The sequence below is a fragment of the Triticum dicoccoides genome, chromosome 7B (assembly GCF_002162155.2).
Source record: "Triticum dicoccoides isolate Atlit2015 ecotype Zavitan chromosome 7B, WEW_v2.0, whole genome shotgun sequence".
Lineage (NCBI taxonomy): Eukaryota > Viridiplantae > Streptophyta > Magnoliopsida > Poales > Poaceae > Triticum > Triticum dicoccoides.
Genome location: NC_041393.1, coordinates 30,319,429 through 30,346,396, shown reverse-complemented (window position 1 = coordinate 30,346,396; position 26,968 = coordinate 30,319,429). Strand labels below are relative to the sequence as shown.

Sequence of the window (26,968 nt, the reverse complement as noted above, 5' to 3'; positions counted from 1 at the left end):
TCGAGGATAAAAAGATGGGGTTTATATCATATTGCATGAGTTTATCCCTCTACATCATGTCATCTTTCTTAATGTGTTACTCTATTCTTTATGAACTTAATACTCTAGATGCATGCTGGATAGCGGTCGATGTGTGGAGTAATAGTAGTAGATGCAGGCAGGAGTCGGTCTACTTGTCACGAACGTGATGCCTATATACATGATCATGCTTAGATAATCTCATAATTATTTGCTTTTCTATCAATTGCTCAACAGTAATTTGTTCACCCAGCGTAATAATTATGCGATCTTGAGAGAAGCCACTAGTGAAACCTATGGCCCCCGGGTCTATCTTTTATCATATAAGCTTTCAATCTACTTTTATTTGCATCTTTACTTTTCCAATCTATATTATAAAATACCAAAAATATATTTATCTTATCATATTATCTCTATCAGATCTCACTTTCGCAAGTGCCCGTGAAGGGATTGACAACCCCTTTATTGTGTTGGTTGTGAGTTCTTGTTTGTTTGTGTAGGTGCGTGGGAGTTTTGAGGAGCCTCCTACTGGATTGATACCTTGGTTCTCAAAAACTGAGGGAAATACTTACGCTACTATTGCTGCATCACCCTTTCCTCTTCAAGGAAAACCAACGCAAGCTCAAGACGTAGCACCCGGCTGTATGGCGGCTTGCCGAATTGCCACTCCGACTCTGACAGCTTGCAGTCGGAGATGTGGTTCACCAGCCGGACGATCTCCGAGACCGGAATCTCCTTGGTGGACATCCGGCACGAATCCCGGTGCCCACTCATGGCGCTGATGATGTGGGGACGACCTTGGAGGGGCAGCACCCGGCTCTCTACGAAGGGGGCCAGCAAGTCGGAGGGCCTGAGACGCTCCGAGTCGATCATCACCTGAAGTCGGGCGAGGGCGTTGGCGGAGGGGATCGACAGACTCTTCAGCCGGAAACTCTAGTTGGCACGAGGCTCGGCAGGCGGGCCAGCTACATAAGCCGGCAAGTTGACGTAGTTCCACTCCAGATTGAGGTTCTCGACGTAGAAATATGACCACTGCCACAGTTTTGCCGACTGCAGCAGGGCGATAGTCGGGAAGCGAGGCCCGCCCCCGGTCCTGGAGCGCCGCACCGTGATGTGGGCTATGCAATGTGCCGCCTCGCCCTTGGTGGTGGTGCCGAGCTTGAGGTAGAAGCGCTCTGCCCACAGCTCGAGTGTGGGCAGAGTGCCGAGGTAGCCTTCGCCAAACGTGACGAAGGTGGAGAGCACCACCACTGTGTTCGGCGTGAGGTGGTGGGGCCGCACTCCGTAGAAGTCCATTAGCGAGCGGAGGAACCCGCTCGCCGGGAGGCCGAAGCCGCGAAGAAAGTGCGCCCGAAAGACGACGTACTCGTCGTCCTTCGGTGCCAGAGAGATCTCCCAGGCAGGGGGTAGACGCACCTTGATGTCGGCGTGATGAGGAAGACGCCGCGTCTTGCGGAGGAACTAGATATGATCCTCATGGACGGTGGAGCCGTCCCAGTCGCCGGCGCAGCCGCTGAGCGCCATGAGCTTCGTGCTCGGCAGTGGGGCGAGGTGGCAGCGACGAAGGAAGGGCCAGCGACGACGAACCGCAGCAGCACTCCGGTGAGGGAAGAATGTGCAGCGGCAGCGAGGAAGAAGGCGCAAGGCAGCAAGGTAGAGGGAGAGGAGGGCGCGCGTGCGTTCAGCTGCCCCTCCCCCCTACTTATAGCCTCGCGGCGGTGGAGCCGAGGGGGCGAGGCATGGGGGAATGTGGGATTAACTACGCCCACTCCCCCCCCCCCACGACCCCATGTTTTCTACGCCTTAAAGGCGTGTATTAAACCGCCCTGGAAGAGCAACCGTCCACCCCGGCCATAGTGGATCCGCGCGCGTGTTGAGGCCCTGTAGTGGCGGGCATAGGCCTGCGGCAACGTCCCATCGCGCGTGTGGGCTTGCAGGCCAACCTGGCTGCCAGGCGCCGCGTGGCGGGCGAGTAGCGGGAGGCGATCCTGTCGCCAAGCCGACACGCCACCTGGTCCCCACCATGACTCTTCAAATTCCGCCAGGCGGCCGCGACTGCGTCCGACTCCTGGCACCCGGCTCCTCCCAGGCGGACGGAGCGGAAGGCGGAAGGCCACTCAAAGAGGGAAACTACTGAGGCTCCCCAGCTGCCCAAGCCGTAGAACCTCACCAGCTTTGGGGACTACTGATGGGGGTTAGACCCCGGGTAGCCTCATCTGCACCTCAGCAGATTTCAAGACATCGGGGCTAGCCTAGCCCCTCAGTCCGACCGGCCGCAAGGCTGGCCTCTATGGCCAGCTGGAGCCAACCGGCCGCCTCCTAGAAGCTGGCGCACCTCAAAAGGCGGCGAGGGTATGGGCCGACTCCGGGCAGGCGGCCCATCGCCGCCTCAAAGTCTACACCCACCTGCTACGACAAGGCCGGGCATGGCAACAGTGCCACCTGCCACCAACGAATCCCGGAAGGAACGTGGCTACGGTGCAGACGTACCAGGCGGACACCCTTCGCCTGGCATGACACTGTAGCCATGTGGCCCATGATGATGCCTACGTTAGGCGGAGCCATGCCCCCATGACGGGTGGTCAGTGCGGCCCGCAGGCGGCTAGCCCCACCAGCCCGCTTATCCCAAAAGATGTTAAGGCCAGAGCAGGCGGGCTCAAGGGGAGGCTGACTCCTAGCAGGCGGCAACCCCTCCCATTGGAGTCTGTTCCCAATTAACCAGAGGTGACGGGGTGTGGCTACAGTGATCGCCCGCCAGGCGGTGATACTGTAGCCATGCGCCCCCGACCAAGCCATCGTCATCAGGGGCAGGGCTACAACGTAGCTTGGTCCCCCTGGTCCGCAGGCGACAGGCCCTACCTATCGGCCGAGCTTACGGCAGCAGGCGGGACCCACCAGGTAGCGGGCACCAGCAGCCGACAGAGAAGCCGGAGCCCAGAGACACTGACGGCCGGGTCCCAGGACCAGCCAGATTACCATTGTACCCCTGGGGGTAGGCCTATATAAACCCCCCCAGGGTCACCCATGCAAAGTGTTCAACCTCTTTAGATCACATACACACACCCATAGCTAAGGAGAAGTAGTGCAAGTAGCCTTCTTCCTCCTCTAGCCCGAACAGCTCAAGGAGCATCCTTGTACTTACTATTGATCATAGTGATGCAGAGACCCCGCAGAGCAGGACTAGGGGTGTTATCTCCACGGAGAGCCCCGAACCTGTGTTAGACCCGGCGTCGTTTGCGGTCTTGCCTACTCCCGCTTATAGAGCCCGGCAATGTTCTATTGACCCCCTACATGATTAGCCACCCGTTGGCATATGTCGAGGAAATACCACGACAGCTGTCATGCACTTCTGGATTGAGGTGAATCCAAGTTTGCCGGTGCAATCCTTCTTGCACTTGAAGTAGCTGTCGAACTCCCGGATGGAATTCACAATCTCAAGGAAAAGCTTTTGGCTCATCCGATAACGGTGCCAAAATACTTTGTCGCCGTGCAGTAGAGCATCAGCGAAGTAGTCAGAGTAGAGCATGCAATAGCCTTCCAGTCGATGTCTGTTCTTTGCTTTCAGCCGCCCCGGCGCTGAGCCATCTCCCCACGGCTTTGCATTGCTCGTGAGTAGGCCGGCCATAGTGACGAGGACCATGAGATGCTCTTCGTCCTGGATGTCGGCATCGGCTTCCTCCTCCAGCAGCGTCGAGAGTGCCTCCTCATCGTCCGAGTCCATCGTCGAGCAGACAAATCACCGAACACCTGGCGGGCGTGGTGGTCGCATAGCGTCGGTATCCCGCCCTGCGCGGTCGGAGCATCGGAAACCTCGCCCAAGAAGGTGGTGGAGCGGTTGCCGTGGCGAAACCCTCTCTCTTTTCCGGCGGGGAATGACCTATCTAGCGGTGCTGGGCGGCGGGCGTCGCCGGGATCGACAAGGTGGTGGGAGTCGCGCGCGAGGGGGGGGGGAATCTAGACGTTTGTCTTGACTGTTCGCCTGACAGTGTGGACCAGATGTGATTTTTTCTTCCGCCGGAGCCCCGAGCACCCCCAGTGCGCTAGGTTCGTCCTTGGATCGCCGGGCCCAAAAACGGGCCGAGCCGGCGGATTTCGGCATCTTAGGGGCGCGACTGGGGGTTTTTTTCGCCGCCGGCGCGAAAAAAGTCTCCCTAGGGGGCCTATTGGGGACGCGGGTGGTGGAGATGCTCTAAGATAAATACAATTGTGCTTCAACTTTAAAAATGAAAAATATAGTATGTGCTTCATGGAAAAAGAGAAAAGTATAGTCCGCGCCAAAAAATGTTAAAAACCCCAACCATGGTTCTGGCCTTCAGGTCTTTTTTTCTTTTTAAAATTATTATTTTTTGAAAAAAAAAAGTTAATCAAAAACTATTAACATGATATCTACTCCCTCTATCCTATAATATAAGAGCATTTTTTACACTACACTAGTGTCAAAAACGCTCTTATATTGTGGGACAGAGGGAGTAATTTTGAAGAACTTGACACAAGAAATTCAACGGCTAGAACAGTTCAGTATTTGCACGCATGATTTAAGAGATAAAATATTTTGAATAAAAAAATTAACGGAAAAAAATAAAACTCCTAGGTAACGACAGGTGGTGCACATACAATACGTGGGCACCTGAGAAGATAGATGAGGAATGACCTCTACAAGGATAAATCTTAACCGGTGATTTCAGCGACCTACACGCCAATTTTTTTTTTTGAGAAATCTCACACCACTTTATTATATAATAGCAATGTTCATAGGTACACGAAGCTGGTCATGGGGGACGCCCAGCCAAACATGCCGACCCCTAAGTTACAAGCGAACTTGGCGAGATTATGAGACTCGAAGTTCTGGTTTCTGTGCTCAAAGACAAAAACAACTGAATCGAAATTGCTTCTCCGGTGCGTTATTTCATGTACTATAGCCGAATGCGGACCTCCTGTTCCTTCATTGATATCTTGAACCACTCCTTTGCAATCCGAGGCAATCACCATGTTTGTCACCTGAAGATCCTCTGCAAGAGCTAGAGCCTCCCTGCACGCAAAAGTCTCCAGGGTTGTGGGGTCAGTGATGCCACGGTAAACTACCGCCGATGAGCCCAAGTATAATCCCGTGTGGTCTCGACACACCGTTGAAACTGCCCTGCCACGTCTATGACGCCCCACAGCTCCATCAACATTGATTTTCGCGAACCCCATAGGTGAGGCTAGCCAACTCCTTGGCCCTCCCCACGGTGATGCTACTTGTACATGGCGCTCATTAGGCTTCTCCAGTTGCTGCAGCTTGTTATATAAGAGGTCACAAACGATGAAGTGTGCATCGGGGATTGAAAAATTCCCTCGTGGATCGCCTTCCTTCTGGCGTACCATATCGCCCAAAGGGTCACCACCATCATTGTGAAAGACTTATGATCAAGCACATCATTCAGCCGAAACAGCCAATTCTTGGCGGTGTTCTCTCACTCTTCGCCATTTGCGCAACCAGACCCGGGTCAGATAATGCCCAAGTGCAGCGGGCCGACGTGCATGACACCAAAGCGTGACGCCATGAATCAGGAGTGCCACATAGCGGGCAAGCATCGCATGTTGCCATGTTCCTTCTGTTCAAAACATCAGTAGTTGGGAGAGAGTGGCGGGCTAGGCACCACAAGAAAACTCTGACCTTTGATGGCACTGTCAGCGACCAAAGTGAGGACCAGTCTCGCTCCTCTCTGTCATTGCTCGAGGACCCACTCCTGCCTTCCAGCAAGTTTTCTCAAGTGATTTTAGTTTTGACCATAAACTTGTAAGTTGAGCTCACCGAAAATGGTCCCGTCTTCTCCGGATTCCATGCCCAAAAGTCCTCTATATTGCTAGTGCATCAGGGATCCTCAAAATCGCCTTTGCGTCAGTTGGCAAGAACAACGCTCGAACTAGGTTGTCATTCCAAGAACATGTTGCTGGAAGAAGTAGCTCGGAAACAAACTGAGGCGGGTCTTGGGCCAGAGACACAATCGGCCGCAAAGATCCCTCCTTGGATATCCAATTATGATCCCAGACCCTCGTCGTCTATCCATTGCCGATCCTTCGAATTATGCCCTATTTTAGGATGTCTCGCCCCTCTAGGATAGCTCGTCAAATCTGCGATGGACGTGAGCCCAACTCTGCCATAAGAAACTCCGTGTTTGGGAAGTAAGATGCCTTGAGTATCCTCGCACTCAATGATGATGGATCCTGCAGCACCCTCCAAGCCTGTCTAGCTAACAATGCTAGGTTAAAGAGTTCCAGGTCTCTGAAACCTAGTCCTCCCAAATACTTATGCCTCGTCACTATCTCCCATGATACCCAAGACGGTTTCCATTGCCCCTCCTTGCATCCCCACCAAAATTTACGGATGATGGAATTTATATGTTAACATAAACCTTTGGGGAGTTTGAAACATGACATGGAATAAACCGGAATAGCTTGTGCAACCTTAATACCTCCTTGCCCCCGGCAGACAGACACTTGCCCATCCATCCTTTCACCTTGTCCCACACGCGATCGCTCAAGTGTTTGAAGGTGCTTTTTTGAGTGTCCAACATCCGTGGGCATTCCAAGATATCTGTCGCTTAAGGACTCATTAGGTACCTGGAGACACCCCTTCACTGCATCTCTCACAATCTATGGGCATCCTTTACTGAAGTAAATAGTTGATTTTTCGTTGATAATCTGTTGACCCGAGGCCATACAATAAGTATCCAAAAGGTGTGACACTTCTTCTGCTCCATTCACGCTCGCCTTGAAGAACAGCAGGCTATCATCTGCAAATAAAAGGTGGTTCACCGATGGAGCCGATGGGGCCACCTTGATGCCGCTGAGCTGGGATGATCCATTCTGAGATTTTAACAGGCACGAAAGGCCCTCTGCTGCCAATAATAAAAGGTATGGAGAGATGGGGTCTCCCCGACGAATACCTTTGGATGGTGAAAATTCTTCCAATTTACTCCCATTAAACAAAACTGAAAAAGAAACTGTTCTGACCATGTTCATGACAATGGAGACCCATGGTGCTGCAAAACCCAGTTTCCTCATGATAGCTTCCAAATAGTTCCACTCCACTCGATCATATGCCTTCATCATATCGAGTTTTAGAGCGCAGTAGTTATTGTTCTTTGACTTATTCCTCTTCATAAAGTGCAAACACTCATACGCTGAGATTATGTTATCAGTTATAAGCCTACCAGGCACAAATGTTGACTGCTCTTCAGAAATAACTTCAGAAAGTATTACCTTCAATCGATTAGCTAGAACCTTTGAAGCTATCTTGTAAAAGACATTGCATAAATTGATCGGTCAAAATTGAGATAAAAGAGTTGGTTTTGATACCTTAGGGATTAACACCAAAACAGTGTCATTCACACACTCCAGACTTTCTTCTCCTCGGACTATACTCCCAGAACAACACGTGTGACCGCAGCACCACAAATGTCCTAGTGCCTCTGGAAAAAGTGCGCAGGGAACCCGTCCGGCCCCGGGGCCTTAGTAGGGAACATCTAAAAAAGCGCCTTCTTAACTTCTTCCTCCTTGTACGGTGCCATGAGAGTCTCGTTCATCACTGCTGTCAGCTTTGAGGGGACATGTTGAAGCACGTCATCTAACCCCTCCACCCCTTCCGAGGTGTATAAGGCTTTATAGAAATCAAGTGCCAACTTCTGCATCTCTGATAAATCGTCTGTTAGCTGCCCATCTTGCTTCTGCAATGATTTTATCAATTTTTTGCGTCGCCTGTTTGAAGCTCGGAGGTGGAAAAGTGTGTATTCCTATCCCCTCTGACAACCATGCCACCCTTGATCGTTGGTGCCACATTATTTCTTCCCGAAGATATAGTTCGATCAATCGATCATTTGTTTTAATCTCAACATGGCTCGGTGCAGTCCTCGCCGGATCACTCCTGAGCCGCTCCAAGTCTTTCTTCAACCTCCTTATCTCTGACTTTACACTCCCAAAAGTTGACTTACTCCACTCGCCAAATTATTAGAGAAGGATTGTAAGTTTGCTCGGACTTTCGCTGCCGTTAGTTTAGGACCGTTCGCCTCCCATGCATGCTGGACCATGGGGATTAGCTTGGGATGCGTGTCCCACATGCACTCGTATCGAAACTGTATTTTTCCATGCTTTCCTCTATCCGGTGGATCCAGCCTTAGACTGATAGGAGAGTGATCAGAAGTCGCAACTATGAGATGTTCCACCGCTGCTAGGGGGAACCAAGCACACCACTCGGGCGTTCCCAAAGCCCTGTCGAGCCTGACTCTTGTATATGATCCACCAGTCACCTTCTTTTCAAACGTCCACTTATGACCATGGTAGCCGAGATCAATTAAACCGCACACATCAACTACATCACGAAAACCTTGAATCTGGGTTTGACTTCTCTGGCCAATTCCCTCGTTCTCATCATAGCAGAGAACCTCGTTGAAGTCCCCAATACACATCCACGACATGTTTTGGCGGGCTGCCAGGTTTTTCATCGTGTCCCAAGTTCTATAACGGAGGTGTGTTTGTGCCTCTCCGTAGAAACATGAGAGCCTCCAAGGATCTCCTCCCATGTCTGAGATCTTTGCATCAATATGATACTGCGAATAGCCCAAAATCTCAATCTTTATTTCGTTATTCCAATACAAAGCTAAATCACCGCTCCTATCGGTGGAAGGGTTCCGCAAAATAAGAATCAAAACCTAAAGTACTTGCCAAACTTTTAGCTCTATCTTGGCCAATCTGTGTTTCAACGATACAAAGTACTATAGGGGCAAACTTTAGAACGATTTCTCGTAGCTCTTGAACTATCGGGGTGTTGCCTCGTCCCTGGCAGTTCTAGCTTAGGCAACTCATTGTGCTCGGCGGCCCTCCACCGGGGAGGCCGCCGCTTTAGCATCAGGATTCTTCAAGACCGTCGAGTTCTTCCTCCCACTCCAGTTCAACACCTTCTCTGTTTGTCGTGAGAGTCTTGAATGTTTTGGGTCTTGTTTCGGTGGTGGGCTAAGGGGTAGACTTGCAACACCACCATTGGTTTTCTCCATAGGGACAATATCCAGGCTTGAACTAGCCGCTGCGGGTGTGAGCCGACCCACTACCTCTTCAGATGTCCTTTTGCGGCTTGCATCATTCTCCTCCATCTCAGTATCCTCACCCTCCTTCTCATCATCCTGCATTTTCAGTCCCGAGCTGCCTCCTCCCTCTTTACCCCTAGTTCTTTGCCCATAGTTGCAGCGTCTAGAGCCCCATGCCGTAGTAGTAGGTGCCCTCAGGTTCTTGAAAACCAGGGCGGAGGGAGGGTGCACACCATCACCATGTTCCTTGAATTCGTGGCCCATCATACCACACACCTGACACCAATCGGGGAGTCGCTCATATTTCACCGCAAAAATTTCTCGCTGACCACCACGGACGATAGAAATCGCTTTCTTCAGCTGCTTACGAACGTCCAGGCGAATTCTCACTCTATAGAAATTACCTTCAAAGTCAAAAGATGACGGCTCTGACTCCACAAAATTGTCGATCTTTGCTGCCAAGGACTTGACCTTTCCGTGGTAAGCAATGGGTAGGTCAAGGATTCTCGCCCAAATCTCAAATTTAAAAAGCTCAATTGATGTGGGTTTAGATGATCACTCTTTCCCAATCCCCTAGGCACTCAAACTATACATGATGACCAAGTTCTCCTCTAGGGTTTTGATCTTGACCCTTCTTGCTAGATCCCGTGCTGACCGCATGTTGCGGAAGAACCAATAAGTGCTGAAAGTTTTGTCAATGTGAACACGAACCAGGGTCATCCATCTGAGATCCTCCTCTGGTGGCGCCTCCTCCTCCTCGAAGACGACATCATCTAGGTCATCTTTTTTCAGGGCGAGTTCCTCCATGAGGTCCTCGAGCTTCCCCTTCCCCTTGCTACCGGACACGACCGGAGTGCCTTGCTTCGCCATCTTCAGGAACATCAGATCCGATCTCACAGGTTCGACGCCGCCAACACAGCCAAAACCCTAAACACCTCCAGCCACGCCTAGCCTCCCACCAAGGCCGGGAAGCAGTGCTAGACTGCCCCGTAGTCAGCCCGAGCTCAGGGGAGCGGCAGTGAAGGACAAAGTTTCTCAACGTCGCCTGTGGCGGCGAGAGGAAGCCAAAACCCTAGCAAGAGGGAAAAAGTTTTGCATCCGCCTCTTTCTGCTTAGACACCTACACGCCAAGTAAATAACTTTTTTTAAGCAACTAGTGATCCCATCAAATACTTTTTATATATAATAGATGCTCTTAGAACAGCTGCAGTGCAGGCTGAAAGTGAAAACTGGACACACCGCTATTGAGAAACAGTAAAACTGAGCCACCTACGATGCCTCACAGCGACTTGGGGCTCTTTACCGTCCGATCACGTAGTTGAATGTCTCAGATCTTTCACAGTCGTCCCGCATCGTCGCTGAGGCACTTTCGGGCATGAACGAACCCCGCTCGGGCCGCTGCTCCGGAAACTGGTCTAGGTGGCCTGTGGTTGAGCGGGCCTTTTCCAAGTGGGAGGGGCGCCCACTCACACGGTTTGGACGGCCCATTATCACTTCTTTGCTTAGTGGCCCGCCGAGGGTTTGCTTCTCTGGCGACAGACCGTTCAAGATTTACACGACATGGAGAGGCGCGTCGCCTCCTTCGCCTCCACGACGACCTCGCCTAGACCGGGACAGGGCGCTCGATCTGCGTCCCCAGTGACTGACATGCTTGTTCCAGAGTTACCCGCCATGTTCTATTGGCTTCACCTCTGACTGATTCAGCCATTCAGGTTCCCTCTTCTCTCTCTCTCTCTCTCTCTCTCTACAGATATTAACGCAATCTGACCAACATAATTTGCTGCATGTCATTCTTCCAGACTCTGTCACTGAATCCTACCCTAGCGAGCAACCATGGTTGAGAGATCCCACGGCCAGCGACGGCGCACGGGATGGCGGCTGGACGCCTTCTCACCTTTCAGTGTAGGAAGTTTTGGCAACATGATACAAGTAAGGAGTAGATAAGGACTAAAATTGTTGCTCTGCTGATGATCTATATGTGAGCACGATCATATTCCCATTGTCGTGTGCATCTGCTTCACGTTTATTTATTTTCCAGGAAAGAATTTGAGGATCTTGCGTATATTTTGACGTCAGTTGTGCTCGAGTAATATAAAAATTGGGGGTACCTAGAGTTTTCACAATTGATAACAGGTGGATTAGTGACAATTGAGTACTACTGGTTAGACCTTGTGTCTTATCCATGATTTGGAGCTATACCTCATGTGCAATTGGTAGTTGGTTGAAATCGAGTGATCAGAACACATCCCCCTCATTGGCCATATTTAGTTATTTCATGAAAATTTAGATTATTTGGACTCCCCGAACCATATAGATATATCATTATTGCTGACCTTGAATTGATAGAGAAAATTTGTGATTTAGGTATATATATTATTCGTAGCATGGTATCATATATAGCATTATAGAACATAATTTTTTAGAACTTACCCATTCTTCACTTGTTAATGGGCACTTCTATTTCCAATTTTGAGAAAGGAGATGGAGTAAGTTATTTATCTCATTTTTAACCGATCTCCAAGAACTTAGCTCCGCTACTTTAATTTAATTTATATGTGATTTTTATTTATTTCATAACTTTTAAGAAGTATAAAAAATAAAAATATACATCATTTGCACATTTATTTTTGGCTTACGTGGTGAGGTTAGGTGTGCAACAATTCAAAGATTCAACGATGGTTAAAATGCTTAAGGAGGACAATTTTGTATATTGCCTTTACAACTACGAGGCTTGACATAAAAACAACACAAATTTTCAAGCGCAATTTAAAAGAAACAGAAGCAATATTCATTCTTTATTACCCTACCTTTAGGTATAAACCACCTTCTGTTTTCTCACAATGAATCATTCATGTATCCTCACTTTCGAGTGTTTCGTATTTATTACATATTATAACTTTAATTTTTTTAGACAATATCATCGTTACTGTTCTAAAGATGGACGGGCGCGGCAGAGCGCGCCTATATAATCTAGTCCTCTGTACAGCCTAGACAGAAGCCCAGCACAGCATACTCCTCATTCACTTCCCCTAAAAAATAAAAAATAAAAACTTCCCCCGTCTTCCAGTTCCACGCCAGACCTCACCTCATCTCGCCGCCGCGCACCCAAAGCCTCGCCGGCGGGGACGGGAGCACCTCAAACGGGCTTCCTCGCCGTCACTCGCTTCTCGTCTGGTACGTACGCCACACTCTTCGTAGATCCTCTCTTCCTTCCTTCCTGCTCCCTTCACCCATGTCGACGGATCTGCAATCTCTCCTCCCCCGCCCCCGTTCGCAGATTGAGTGCCTCCTCTCCCCACGGCGATGGCGGACGGATCCAGGGACATCAGCAGGCGGCGGAATCCGGCGGACAAGCTCACCGAAGACCTCCTCGTCGAGATCCTGTCGCGCGTGCCGTACAGGTCGCTGTGCCGCTTCAAGTGCGTCTCCAAGCGGTGGCGCGGCATCATCTCCCACCCCGACCACCGCAAGGCGCTGCCGCAGTACCATCTCCATGACCTCGCTGGCTTCCTCTACTCGAGCCGCGGCCCCAGCACTGGCTATTTCTCAACTGACAATTTCACCCATGTCTCGGCGGGAGGCCGTGCTCCTATCCGTCCTTCGCTCCCCTTCCTGCCTGACTGTCATCAGTTCCACCTTCTGGACAGCTGCAACGGCCTACTCCTCTGCCGCCGCTTCAAGACCTTTGGTGCGGGGGCATTTTATTACGTGGTGTGCAATCCTGCCACGGAGAAATGGGTCGCCTTGCCCGGCATCTTCAGCAAGATGCAGACAGCTCGCTTGGGGTTCGACCCGGCCGTCTCCTCGCACGTCCAAAACCGGCTAGGATAACGAGTATAAGTTCCTCTGGCAATGGTTTTCTGCATTTGGTTGACATCTGGTCTGCGGTGGTGGTGGCAGTGGATGTGGAGGGAACTACTTGGAGGGTTATTCCTATGCCATGCAATCTGTTTGGCTCTACAATAGATCTTGCTGTCGGGTTCACTGATCTGTCTCAAGGGCGTTTGTATTTCGCAAATATTGATCATCATGATTGTCACAAACTATTGATCTGGGTTCTTGAGGACTACGACAGTGAAGTGTGGGTATTGAAGCACAGCGTTAGTCCTTTTGATCTACTTGGAGTGAAGTATGTCCATCGGGGAATCAGGTTTCACATTATCGCCCACCTCCCGCAACGAAACATGATTTTCTTAGTTTATGGGCATGACAAAGAACTCATGTCTTATGAAATGGATAGTGGAAAAGTGCAGCTCATCCGCCATCTTGGAAATGGTTCCATGGGACCCTATTTTCCTTATGTTCCCTTGTACTCGGAGGAATTGGCAGATTGGAACTGATAGTCTGGCTTGCATATCGCCATTCCATTGTCGACCTTTCAGATAATGTTGAATCATAGGTCCCTTGTAATATCAGCAGCTATCCGGTTAGATCCTTCTGATGTTGTGTTACTTCTCTTTTGTTGTCGGGTGTACTCTGTAACCTAACTTTATGGGGCTAACTGTTCTAGTTAACTTAGTAGTGCTAGCTGCTTGTCTTGTGTAAACATATACTATGTGTTTATGGTTGGTAGCAGCATACGGGCAGCAGCCTTTGCTATTTAACTTTATGGAGCTACCATTTATTTGTACCATGGCTGCTGTTTGTGATGTCCAGATTGTTGTGTTGGGCTCTTAGTGGATGCCCTCTTTTACAAATATTATATGTGTATTATATGTTGAAGCTTATTGTGCATTTTAGCTATGTAATTGTATGGGCAGTAAAGCATGGGAGGGAATTTATGTTTTATTCCTCTTGTCATTGTAGTGAACAGTAGAGCATGTGAGTTTATGTTCCTTCGCTCCTGTCAATGTTGAAATGATCTGCACTAGTGAAGCAAAGCTATTCTTTTCTGTGAGATGCTGTTTAGTCTGGAGTTTACAGCATCAAAGGTAAAAATTTCTTCATTCCATCAATATAACAGCTTGATTCACTCTGTTTAATCTGTCGGATCCCAAGTCTGAAACTAACCTTGTGTTGATTTGATCTAGAAAAATTGCCTGATTTACTTCCTGCTGTACTTAGTTGCAATGTCTGATCTTTGCCAGCGGATGCTTTGAGCTGTCGTTTAATTTGATACAGAAGGATAGGTGCCATCTTTTTCAGAGCCTCTATGGTATATCCAGATTATTTATCGGGATATTTACAGTAGAACTCTTGGAATTTTAGCCTCCGTGCGCCCTGACCTTTGTCCCTGCTGGTGCCTCACGTCCAAATGGGTTAAATAAACAGATTTTGCAGCGTCGAAATGGGTATTAAATAACAGATTTTGCAGATTGCGAGTTCAGGTGTAACTTCAGAATGAATTCTACGTGTTACAAAGCCAAGGTGCATCTTGATCGGATGATGGCAATCAATCACAGCATTGCTGGTCCGATCATCTCCACGACGGGCATTCGGGCCGTTCGATCATCTCTACGACATTCGGACCGTCCTCATAATGTTGAGGAAGCTCGGGAGCGAGTAAACCACAAGGCTCGAAAACAAACACCGAATGATGTAACCTCTCCAAGTGAGGTGACCAGACCCAAAATCCATCTTCAGGTCATGCGCTAATGAGCACATTGATCTATCCATGTGGCGATGATATTGCTCCCCAGCTACCTGGATGGATCTCTTTTCTTCCTGTAAAACAATGGGAGTTTCTCTGAAAATATGAAGCAAGAAAACCAATCCTAGTCTCTCAACCTAGATGCGAAGTTGCAGACAGGATGACATTACTACTATCTTGCACCCAACCAAACCCTAACACCACACATAGGTACAACCACTGCCTCATCCCTCATAGACAAAACCGCCGCGGCACAAGAGAGTAACTTATATAAACAAAACCGAAGCTCAAACAGGTTCCTTATATATACTACCAGTACATGTTTATTGTTCTTCAGCAGAACAGTAAATACATGCTTTTTAGCTGCAGGAACAGGAAAATGGTTCGCCGGAATCAGGCCTTGTACACGGCGCAGGCCTTCTTGGGGATCCTGGTCCTCGCCCTCTTGGCGTCGACGGTGATGCGGCACGACACGTGCACCCTGTGCGTCACCCGCACCAGCTTGCCGATGACGTAGCCCCGGGAGACGAGCTCGAAGTCCACCGTCAGCGGCACCGTCACGTCGTTGCCGGACAGCGAGAGCCCGCCCCCCGCGCCGTAGAGGGGCACCTTCTCGCCGTGGATCACCGCCGACACCAGCCGGTGGCTCTTGCTCGGCTGGTAGTACTTGTGAACCTGCGTTCATATAGGAGAAACGGACAAATGAGTTGCCAGGAAGAAGAAGAAGCGCCGACAACAGGCACCTCTCTCTAGGCTGTTACCCAGAAACCAAAAAGGGGCAGGGGACGCTGATGGATGGGCATACCTGTCCAACCCCGATGGCGATCTCCGAATAGAGCAGGCGGACAGGGCCCGAGGAGACATGAATTCCGAACATTGACGCAGGGTTGTACACCACCATGTTGAGGGAGCAGTTGAGCGTGACCATCTTGGTTGGAACCCCGCTGTGGTCTGTGCCCTCTCCGGCATAGAAGTTGTCCATGGCTATGCTCTGCGCAGAAACAGAGTAAAAAACAGGCTCCTGGTTAGTAGTAGAACATTTTTTACAGAACCTTCACACTGAGAAATTCAGATCCGCAGCAGAAGTTCACCGTACCACTATGGTACAAAGGTAGTACATTGTACTGTGTTTTATAACTACTGTGAAACTTTTTTGTGAAGAGGGGAGGGTTTGGAAATGTGAGTGAGACAGTCGACAAGCTGGGCTGACCGCAGTGGCAGCCGACAACATCTCCATCATAAACAGCACAACGAAGAAAATAAATTTATCTTGCCTCGTGGTCATTGTTTTATGTTTCTCTCTCTGTATAGTATTTATTTATTTAGTTGCCTAACACTAACGTCCAACGAAGTTTGGTTTTTCGAAGATGGGGTCAGAAAATGCCCAGCGAAGAAGCTGTTTGTTCTTCAGTCAGCGGTGCTTTGCCTTCGATTAACAGGATTTACATTACTAATGGTAAAAAACAAATACCCTTTGATTTCGTGTTCAGAGTAAGGAACCAATTGTAGAGAAAACAAAGCTCGAATGGATCTACCAGTAAAAAAAATTATCTGCACAATTCAGAGTCTTTGCTAACCATTCTACCCGGAGATTTAAATTAAATTAGTAATGTAATTGATGTTTAAATTCAATCTACCCGGAGACACAAGTGAAACTGGAGCAATTGATGTTTGAATTCATGTCATATTATCATGTAGGAAAATTCAGTTCAGAGTGTGCAGAGGAAGTAAAACAAACACGGTGGATGCATGAGATGAATGGATATAGTATGGGTGTACTACCTTGACGAGGACGTCGGGCTCGTAGGGGCGGGCGGCGCCCCAGACGATGAGGCAGATGACGGTGAAGAGCAGGAGGAAGCTGACGAAGGCGAGCGCGAGCTTGCAGCGGCCGGAGAGGCCGCTGTCGCCGCCGGAGAGGCCCTCGTAGGAGCCCTCCTCCTCGATGACGCTGCACTCGGGCCACCCCTTGGCGTTCACCGCCTTGAGGTCGCCCCCGCCCCCGCCCTTGCGCCCGCTGCCGCCGCGGAGGATGCCGGAGAAGCGGCTGACGGAGGAGGCCCGGGAGTGGCGGCCGTAGGACGGGTGCGAGGGGGACTCGTTGGGGCTGTTGTACACCGGCGTCGCCTGCATCGACGACGACTTGTACCCGCCGGCGCCCCCGCCGTCGTGCGCCGAGTCCCGCGACGGGCTCTGCACGTAGTACGCGCCGCCGCCGGCCCCCGCGCCACGCTTCGGCGACCGCGGCGGCGACGACGCCGCCAGGCTCGTGATGTCCGAGTCCGACTTGCCGTGCATCATCTCCGCCGCTGCCGTCCTCCTCCGGAGTCCGGAATCCTGCCACGAGACACCGGCGAGCGCCCACGATCAAGAAAACCGAAAGAGCGAAAATGGAAAAAAACGAGAAGCAGACCGCGGCTCTGCGGGAGGGTTTTGGGTTCCGGCCCGGCCGGATCGTACCTGCGGCGGGAGAAGGCAGATGAGAGCTCCCGGAGGCGGCAGCAGGGGAGTGAAGGTGGTGGTGGTGGGGCGGCGGGGAGGAGGGGGAGGCGGAGGCAGAGCGGGGGTGGGGTGGAGTGGAGCAGTGGCAGGGGAGGGAGCACTAAAAGAGGGGGACGGGAGCGGTAACGCGCCGGAAAGGGCCGGGCCAACCTCCGCGCGCGGGATCCTCTGCGGCGGTGTGCGGTGGCGCGTGCGGGGAGCAGGTGATGGATCCGGTAGCCAGTAGGTGAATGGTTTATTGGAGTGTCGGCAGCGCAGAGAATGTCTCCTCCCGCGCCGGGACCGAGGGCGCGCGTGCGTGTCACCCAGCCTCCGGTCACACACACTCCTCCCTCCCCTCTCCCTCTATTCTTTTTTTTTTCGAGGCCCTTTCCACACTCTACCTCTAAAAAAAAAGTTAACATGCACGAGTCCATCTTAAGTCGTGTGCGTCGACCGATGCAGAGGTTGGGGCTCGGCGATGCAAAAGGGCTAGCGTGCACGCGTTCATCTTAAGTCGTGTGCGTCGATCGGTGCAGAGGTTGGCGACGTGAAAGAACTAGCGTGCACACATCCATCTTAAGTTGTGTCCGTATGCATCGATCGGTGCAGTTGTTCTGGCTGACGAAGCCCACCGCATAGGGTTCGTGGCGCTTGCGTCGATGAGTCTAGCATGTATCGGGTGGGATCTCTATCCCCGGATAGCTCTCTCGTGCTCTCGGCGTCGTCTTTCGAGAAATTTCCATGTCGATCCAGGTTATCTCTTAGTTGGCGTTTTGGCTCGACGTTCGCAGTGCCAAGCGTACACGTAATGGTTTTTGCACTGTCGGTGGAAGCAAAGTATATTGGGCGATAGTTGAAACTTATTTGGTTTACTATATAGGGTGAAATGGCAATCATTATGAATGGAGTTTCGGTTTGTGCGGAGAAAACATTTGATTCACTGGTATGCGCTTCCGACTCCATGAGTAAAAAGTTCAATGGGCATATTCCATTCAATTTAGGAATCCTCATACATCTCTGCTAGTCGATTATTCACTTTATGATTCTAGCTCTCTTTGATACACAATCCTCTTCGACAACAAGGATTTTCTTCCCTGTCTCAAGGTTGACTAAGCTTCTGGTGAATGGTGACACAATTATGTGAGGTCAATTTGCTAGACGGGTTGATGAATATGGCTCGATGTAGACTAGTGGGATAGCCTTCCACGTTTCATGTTCCTCTCCCGAATGGTAACTATTTCTCAAACTTCAAGATCTCGAACCGGTTTGCTCCAAAGACTTTATCTCTCGTGCTCCGTACGACATGGTTCAAGACATTTCCACGCCACCCAAGTTATCTCTTAGTTGGCATTTGGCTCCACGTTCACGATGCCATGCGTACACGTTAAGGCTTTGCACTGTCGGTGCAAACCCTATATGGGACGGTAGTGGAAACTTATTTGGTTTACTATGGAATGCAATGACAGTCATTATGGGCGGAGTTCGGGTTGCGTTGAGAAAACATTTCCTCTAGTGATATGCACTTCCAACTCCGTGTGTACAATTCCAATGGACATATCTCATTCAATCAGGGAACCCTTTTGGCTCTCTGCTAGTCGATCGTTTACTTTATGATTGAAGTCTCCATTTGATACGCAATCCTCTTCGACAAGAAGGATTTTCTTGCGTTTTCAAGGTTGATTAAGCTTCTAGCGAATAATGAAAAAAATGTGAGGTCACTTTGATGGACGGATTGATGAATATGGCTCGATGTAGACTGGTGGGATGACCTTCCACATTTCATGTTCCTCTCCTGAGTGATAACTATTTTCTCACTTCAGAATCCTGAACCGGTTTGCTTCAAAGACTTTATCTCTCATGCTCTCAGTGTCGTGTTTCAAGTCATGTCCGCATCTCGAATTTATCTCTTAGTTGGCACTTGGCTTGACCTTCGCAATGTCATACGTATACGTTAAGGTTTTGCACCATCGGTGCAAACCCTATATTGGACAGTAGTGAAAACTTATTTGGTTTACTATAGAATGCAATGACAGTCATTATGAGTGGAGCTTAGGTTGCCTTGAGAAAACATCCTCTAGTAATATGCACTTTCGGCTCCATTTGTACGATTCAAATGGGCATATCCCAGTCAAGCAGGGGATTTTTTGGCTCTCTGCTAGTCAATCACTTACTTTATGATTCAAGTCTCCCTTCGATACACAATCAACTTCGAGAAGAAGTATTTTCATGTGTTTTCAAGGCTGATTAAGCTTCTGGTGAACAGTGAAAAAAATATGAGGTCAATTTTCTTGATGGATTGATGAATCATGTGCCTCTGCTGAGTAATAACTATTTTCTAACTTCAGGATCTTGAACCGGTTTGCTCCAAAGACTTTATCTCTCATGCTCTTTTACGTCATGTTTTGAGTCATTTCCACGTCAGTTGGGTTACCTCTTACCTGGCGTTCGGCTCAAGGCTCGCAATGCCATGTGTAGATGTAAAAGGTTTTGTGTTGTCGGTGTAAACCTTATATTCGACGGTAGTTGAAACTTATTTGGTTAACTATAGATTGCAATGACAGTCATTATGAGTGGAGTTCGATTTGCGCTGAGAAAACATTTCCTCTAGTGATATGTATTTTTTTACTCCATTTGTACATATTCCAATGGGCATATCACATCTATTCCGGAATTCGTTGGGCTCTCTGCTAGTCGGTCATTTACTTTACAGTTCAAGTTCTCTTTGATACACAATTCTCTACCAAGAACGATTTTCTTGTGTGAATAGCGACACATCACGTGAGGTCAAATGGCTTGACGAATTGATGAATATACCTTGATGTAGACTGGTATATATGATTGCCTTCCACGTTTCACGTTCCTCGCCTGGGTGGTAACTCTTTTTCTAACTTTGTGGTCTTGAACTTGTTTTCTCCAAAGACTTTATCATTTTGTGTCGAAGCAAAAGAAAATGTTAAAAAACATTGTGATGGAGCACATATTGGGGAACATGGATATGAAATGACTTATATATGTCACATCATGGAGCTTCAGCTCCAAATTTACATACACAAGGATGATAAAAATATATTCTCATGGAGCTTCAACACAAAATCTACATACACAAGGATGATAAACACTCCAAATCTGCATACACAAGAATGATAAAAAATATTCCCGTGAATTCGTACCAAACTCAAATTCTTCTGTAATCTACAACATGTGTTTGTCGTTTTGGTTCTAAATGTATAAATTTTTGTGGTATGGTTCACTCAATTCAATATTTAAAAGTAGGCACACTAATGTAACATATATTCTAGAAGTAACAAATAGCTCTAAGTAAAAACCATCTAATCCGCATAATGTTACAATATATGAACAATACATATGGAATTGTGGTGTGTGGATCATTAGATGATTTTCACATGGACCGTGTGGGATTTCAATCCCTGTATAGCTCTCACTATCATGTGCTCATCTTTCATGCAATTTTCCAAACCATCTAGGTTATCATATAGATGGCGTTTGGTTCAAGATTCGCAATGCAATTCGTGAATGGAACATGTTTACAACGTCGGGTTAAACTGAATATTGCACAACAACTAACTATTTTTTTTCTCGCATGCTCATCTTCCATGGCATTTTCCATGTCATTTAGGTTATCACTTATTCACAATGCAAGACGTGAACGCAACAGCTTCACACTGTTGGTTTAAATCGAATATTGCACTATAGTTGAAACTTTATTTTGGTTAATATGGAATTTGAAGTTTATTGATATCAGAGGAGTTTGGTTTGCATCGACAAAACATTTTCCATAATACCGTGTGCTTCCACCAGGTGGGCATTTCTCAAGGATTCGACTGGGTATGTCACATTCGATTTGGGAAACCTGCTAGCATTCTTCCAGTCAACCTATGGTTGATCAGTCCATTTGCCATCAAAATCTTGAACCAACCTGTGGTTGGATGGTTGGTAATTGGTATCCCCAGCCCACCAGAGTACAAGTCCTAGACTTGACACCGGTGCTCGTATTTTCCTGGATTTATTCTAGGCCTTCCAGCGATGTGCGTTCAGTGGGAGGAGACGTCCCCGTCGACTACGAATGCGTCTATGGCGACTTCGTCAATCTCAAGATGATGTGCCGGCTCAGTCTGTCGAAGGTGTGCTCATAGGGGTAGGATGTGTGTGCGTGTGTTCATAGGGTGAGTGTGTGTATGTACGTATGCATGAGCGTCTGCATCTGTATTGTGTTCAAAAAAATCTTGCTTGATACATAGTTTCTTGGACAAATAGGGGTTCTCTTGAATTTTTAGGGTTGATCAAGTGTCTGGTGAAACATGGAAGCATTATATTGTGTGAGACCAAATCACCTAACAGATTGACGAATATGGCACGATATACTAGTCCACATATACTGTACAGTCTTGAACCATAGGGGCAGAGCCTTCTGCATATATCATGTTCCTCCCTTGCTTGGTAAGTCTTTTTGTTAGTTTGTCGATACACGGGCTGAACATAGTCTTGGAAAACAGTGGCGTGGTAGATGCATATGCAATCCAATATTGTGTAAGTTGTTGATATCCTAGAACTAGAAGTAACAATAAAGAAAAGGGCACTCTAGACAAAGCTATCTAATTCGCGTAATGCCCATCTCCAAACAAGCGTGGGCCGATATCCTAGATAGTGTAAGTAGGTGCAACAATATATATGTAATATAGTGTATTGTTCGGAGCCCTATAGATATCCTAGAGCTAGAAGGAACATATATAAGTCTAAAAGGAAAACTTTCTAATTCGCATAATGATGTTACAAAAATATGAACAATATGTAAGTAGGTGCAGTGCACACATCGATCGACAAGTGAAACTTTTGAAAGGAATCGGATCAACCAATGCATGGGGAGAGACTGGGACTGACAGAGACTCCCAAAAACCGTCCGGTCCCTTTCGCGAAGCCGACGCGTCGGGCAATTGTCAATAGAAATAAGTCCGACACGTTGGACAAACCGGAACAAATAAACCGCCAGCGGGTTGCCCTGCCTGCACGAGATTCATTTCACTTCGTGTCTGAGAACTCTGTGTGAAGTGTCTACGTTAACCGCTTTGATTTGCGTGCGGATGAGCGATCGGACCGCTAATTAATCAGTCCGCTGAGTGGAAGCGACTGAGACGTGTGCGTGAGTGGGAGAGCGATGCTCGGGCGCCTTTTCCTCCGCACCGGTGAGAAAAATCCAGCGTTTGGATTGGGTGGGATACTTTTTTCGTAAAGCTTTTGCCATTGTGTGCCGTGTGTCGGTGATGGCTATCTAGGCTAAGTACTCTAGCATTAGTTTAACTCGCCTTTGCCGCCTTGTTTTAGTAGCATCGCCATCATGCACGGATTTGTTGCGCCGGACCGAGCATATCTCTTATTTGTGATCTAGTTCTAATTATTAAGATCTTTCATTCATCGGTGGCACGTCGTGTGCAGAACCCGTCTAACGTCTAGACTATACAGCTCATTGATATAAAGTTTTCGGTGTTATTTAGCCAAAATTCGTATTATAGTATCAACTAATTAATTGATTGGCGAACCAACCTGTGATTGGATGGTTAGAGGGATAGTGGTATCCTCAGCCTATCAGGGTTCAAGTCGTGGAAGGAGACGTCCGCGTCGACGACGAGGCGCCTATGGTGACTTCGTAAATCTCAAGATGATATGCCGGTTCAGTCTCTTGAAGATGCTCACAGAAGTAAGGCGTGCGTGTGTGCGTTCATAGCGGTGAGTGTATGTGCTTATGTATGAACGCTTGCGTCTGTACTGTGTATGAACTACTTATGGATGAATATAGGCGTAGTTTAGAGTGTAGATTCACTCATTTTGCTTCGTATGCAGTTTACATTGAAATCTCTACAAAGATTTATATTTAGAAACAGAAGGAGTGCATATGAGTGGTGAGGTGAACGAAACCAACGGAAATGTCGGTGTATATTATGTAGGAGTATCATGTTGTACAGCCCATTATCAAGCATGCCTGGTTGATCAAATTAGCTGGGGTGGGATGGGACAAGAAGGGAATTAGCGTGGCGAGTTATGCATGGACAGCACAGCACGGAGGATAACCAACTAACTGGAGTAGCATCTTGTGTACACGCAGAGGAGAATGAATAATTAAGGGTGGCCGGAAAATGACCTCGCAACAGACCATGTAGGTAGATATCGAGCCGTCCGTTGCGCCGTGGACGTTCCCGGCGTCAGAGCGACGCGCCGCCCACTGCCCGGACGACGAATGCGCCGGAGCATGACGCGCCAACACACTACTCCTCCGTCGGCCGTCCTGATTTAGTTCTTGTTTTCACTCTAGACCAGATCTTCTTCTAATTAAATTAAATACCAGTTATATAATCTGGTATGTACAGTAATTTGTGGTTGAGAAGCGTTCGCACCAGGGCCGGCCCTGGGGCATGGGCGACGGGGCGACGGCCCAGGGCCCTGGCGAGGGGGGGCCATGATGGAGTATATACATATACTATAGCCCAGCAAAAAGCAAAAAAAGGATACAAAAGAATTAAAGAAAAGAAATAGGATGGGCTAGGAGGCCCAAATATAGCTAGCTAGCTAGCGATCGCTGGATACGCGAAGGCCAAGCGGCGCCGTGACTCACGCTGGTTTCTACGTTTCCTCGTCGCCCTCGCACGCCCGTCGGCCTTCTCGCTCGTCGCTCGGCGCCTTGCCCCTTGGCCCTTGCCGCGTCGCCGTCGCCTCGCCGGCTCGCCATCGCCGCCACACAGCAGTCTGACAGGCAAGCGGCAGCCCGGCCATCCGGCATCCAGCACCGCGGCAATACGGCAATACCTATACGAGTACGCATCTGACTGGAAGTCAACAAGTACGCATCCATGTTTCCTGTCCATCCCCAAACCTGAATTTGACAATCTCACTATCTCAGTAATTTATTTATTCTTTATTTAGTATGTACGTATTCTAATCCAATCTATCATTTTTTTTGTCATTCTATATAACATGTCTAGGGTTCCAATCATCCGATCTATAAACTCCTAATTCTTTGTATGCTCTTTTGATCTTTTCTTCATGATTTTAAGACATTAGCCTGCCATGTTACCTAAGAAGAAGCAATTGTCGGGTGCTGAAAAAAGGAGGAAAAAGAAAGAAAGTGATCTGAAAATTCTAGCACTGAAGGATATCTTGGACAATGTTGATCTTGATTGTGCCCTTAATGACTTCGCATCAAGAAATGCCCGAAAAAACTTTTTTTGAAGCACTGAAGTATTATTGTTGTCGATGGAGTCAGTCTAATTTCGTTCTTATTTGAGGTAATCATGTCATGTTACTTTCATTTTGCGATCTTTCTAGTACCATTATTTTTTATGGAGTCGGTTTGAATTTGATTATTATTGTTCTCGATGGAGTCATTTGAATTATTATAGTCATATTTTAAACTAAAGATGTGTGATTGAAAATTACTTTTAATAAGTTATATATATAACATACGCATACATATATATTGTCTTAGGACTTAGGACTTAGGGGCCCATGTTGTCGAGTTCGCCTAGGGCCTTCCGAAACACAGGGCCGGCCCTGGTTCACACTATGTGCTCGATCGAAACAGCATGGGCCCCATTTCGGAAGCTTTGATGCCTTCCGCGCACCAAGAACTTTGAACAAAACGGTGCGCAAAAGAGAAGCTCATGTTCTAATCCCGGTGCTCAATGCATGTAATTGTAGAAAAATCTTGTTTCTATCCTCAGTCTTGCCCCCGTCCTGGCGGGCGGTGCGACTAGCGTCGAAGGAGGGTGGGCGGAGGTGTCTCTCCGATGGATCTCCACTCAGATCTGGTCTTCGTTCGTCAACGTTGGTTTGTCTTCATGTTGAATTCTTTTGATCTATGCTTTTATTCATAGGCGGCGGTTGCTTTTCTGGTGCACTAGTTCTATGGAGCCTTAAGATGATGACTTTTTAATTGTCTGCTGCAACAAGATTCGTCCGGCTCCAACAAGGAAGGGATGATGACGTGCCTTCAGCTCGCTTCAGTATTTTTATAGTCATTGCTAGATGGTCTACGGATATAATATTTAATATTTTTGTGCTCGCCGTAGTGAATAGATCGAAAATTTTAAGCAAACACCGGTCTTGCCATTCTTGTGTAGTAGTGTGGTTAGGAGACGCGCCACCTCGTGAACACGTATGCATTGCGAATCATGTGCACCAGTGCCGTGCATGCAGTACGTACGTGCTCGCTCCCTGTCGACAATATAAATATGCAAGAAAACGACCACGTCGCTGCGCTTTCGGACACAAATAAATAAAAATAATAATACGGCGAGTACGAAAGTCCTGGAGACGCTGGCGACGGCGTGCCGGCCGGCTCGCGACTCCGCTGGAGAGTACGTACTACGGTATAAATGCCGATTCCGACGCGTCACGCAGTTCACGCGTAGGCCTGGCCATACCGACCAGTAGGAGTATACTGTATAGCGCCTGTCTGCCTACCGGCCGGGTCCATGTCGCCTCATGTATGTTTATAATCAGTGGGCCATCTGCCATTGTTGCCGTTGACATGTCGCCCACAACAGTCTCGGCGTTTCGTCCGTTCATTCATGCATTCATGCAGGGCGACGGGGCACCACGTGAGCATCTGGACAAAATTATTTTCTTCCCATGAAACTCACCGTACGGACCGTATGTGATACGGTTCGGTAAAAACAGATTTGCTAGAAAAATACGGTCTCAGAAACAGGATGATACATACAGGATAAATCTGCGGTTACCGACACATGTTGTGTCCGCGGCGAAACATATATAGGCACACATTTTTGTTCCACATCTCACTAGCATAGAGATTAGGTAGTACCAATGGTAATGATGATGAGGCTAGGCTTACTGATTCCGGTCTCGGTCAGCAGGAATGCAATCCAAACAGAGGGCAATTTATTGAGGACATGCACTTCAGGAGGCATGCATGGTGGTACAAGGTGAGCTGCCATGATAATCGTCTGAGAACTAGAGAAAGCGGTCGAACCAGTCGCTCGCTTCCTTCACCATGCTCGCGGTCATCCTGTGCCCAACTCCCGGCTCCGCGACGAACTGAACATGCAGCAGCAGATAAAGAAGCTGTTAGCGATCCAAAAGCCACCCTTTGTTTTTCTGGATAATACCTTGCTCTTATCCTAGATCTACACGATCATGCACTTGTCGCGGAGAAGATGGACGCTTACCAACGGAATAGAGCTTAAAAGCAACAAATTAGAAAAGGAAAAGTTACAACGCAACCCATGCTACAGAGAAAGCATAAATCAACCAAGACAAGATACTTCATCGGGGCGAAGAATTTGAGCATTCGATCCCTCACTCGTTCTGGTATGTGGCGCCTGAGCGCCGCAGCCCCACATGGTTTCAGCGTTTAGGACGTGGGAAAGAGGTGGTCCTCTCCTCGGAATGAAAACGATTATTGGATTGGAAGTCGAGGTCTGGCCTTGGTTTCTAAAACAGACGGTGGACCAGGCGTATGTGTAGCTGGCGGTCAGTGCCATCTCCCCATCGCTTACCAGCAGTAATCGGTTGGTTTTCTGCGCATTATTTTCCAAGAATATGCTGGCCGGCCGGCTTGAATACAAAACGGAGGAGGAAGAGTCCGAGAAGGCTCGGCTGAGCGAGCCACCGGCATCGCCTCTCCATGCAGCACAGCGAATAGATGATTTCAGGTGCGCACAGCCTTTTCCAGGTGGACCGTGGAAGTTCTTAAGATCATTAAGTTCTTGGATAAAGTTGGTTTGTGAGACGATTGAATCTGTTACAAGTCTTATGTGGCATTTGAATGGTTCCTTTTTGTCCA

General features: G+C 48.4%; 2 protein-coding genes and 1 pseudogene across 3 annotated transcripts in view; 1 reads left to right on the top strand and 2 right to left on the bottom strand.

The window, feature by feature from the left end:
- The first annotated feature begins 12,091 nt into the window (after positions 1-12,091).
- On the top strand, positions 12,092-13,598 carry LOC119340871 (annotated as a pseudogene).
- A 1,212-nt stretch (positions 13,599-14,810) lies between these two features.
- On the bottom strand, positions 14,811-17,271 carry LOC119339922. The gene is made up of 4 exons (XM_037611825.1): positions 17,131-17,271; positions 16,453-17,007; positions 15,476-15,661; positions 14,811-15,345 (listed from the first exon to the last, which is right to left on the bottom strand). The coding sequence occupies exons 2-4, from the start codon at positions 16,969-16,971 to the stop codon at positions 15,064-15,066; spliced, it is 987 nt and encodes a 328-aa protein (XP_037467722.1). The 5' UTR covers positions 16,972-17,007; positions 17,131-17,271; the 3' UTR covers positions 14,811-15,063.
- An 8,552-nt stretch (positions 17,272-25,823) lies between these two features.
- The window catches only part of LOC119337442, a 5,651-nt gene continuing 4,506 nt past the window's right edge, over positions 25,824-26,968 (bottom strand). For both annotated transcript variants that reach the window (XM_037609584.1, XM_037609585.1), the window contains exon 13: positions 25,824-26,220. In XM_037609584.1, coding sequence (XP_037465481.1) covers positions 26,137-26,220 — 84 coding nt within the window. In that variant the 3' untranslated portion in view covers positions 25,824-26,136. The remainder of the gene's footprint in view (positions 26,221-26,968) is intronic.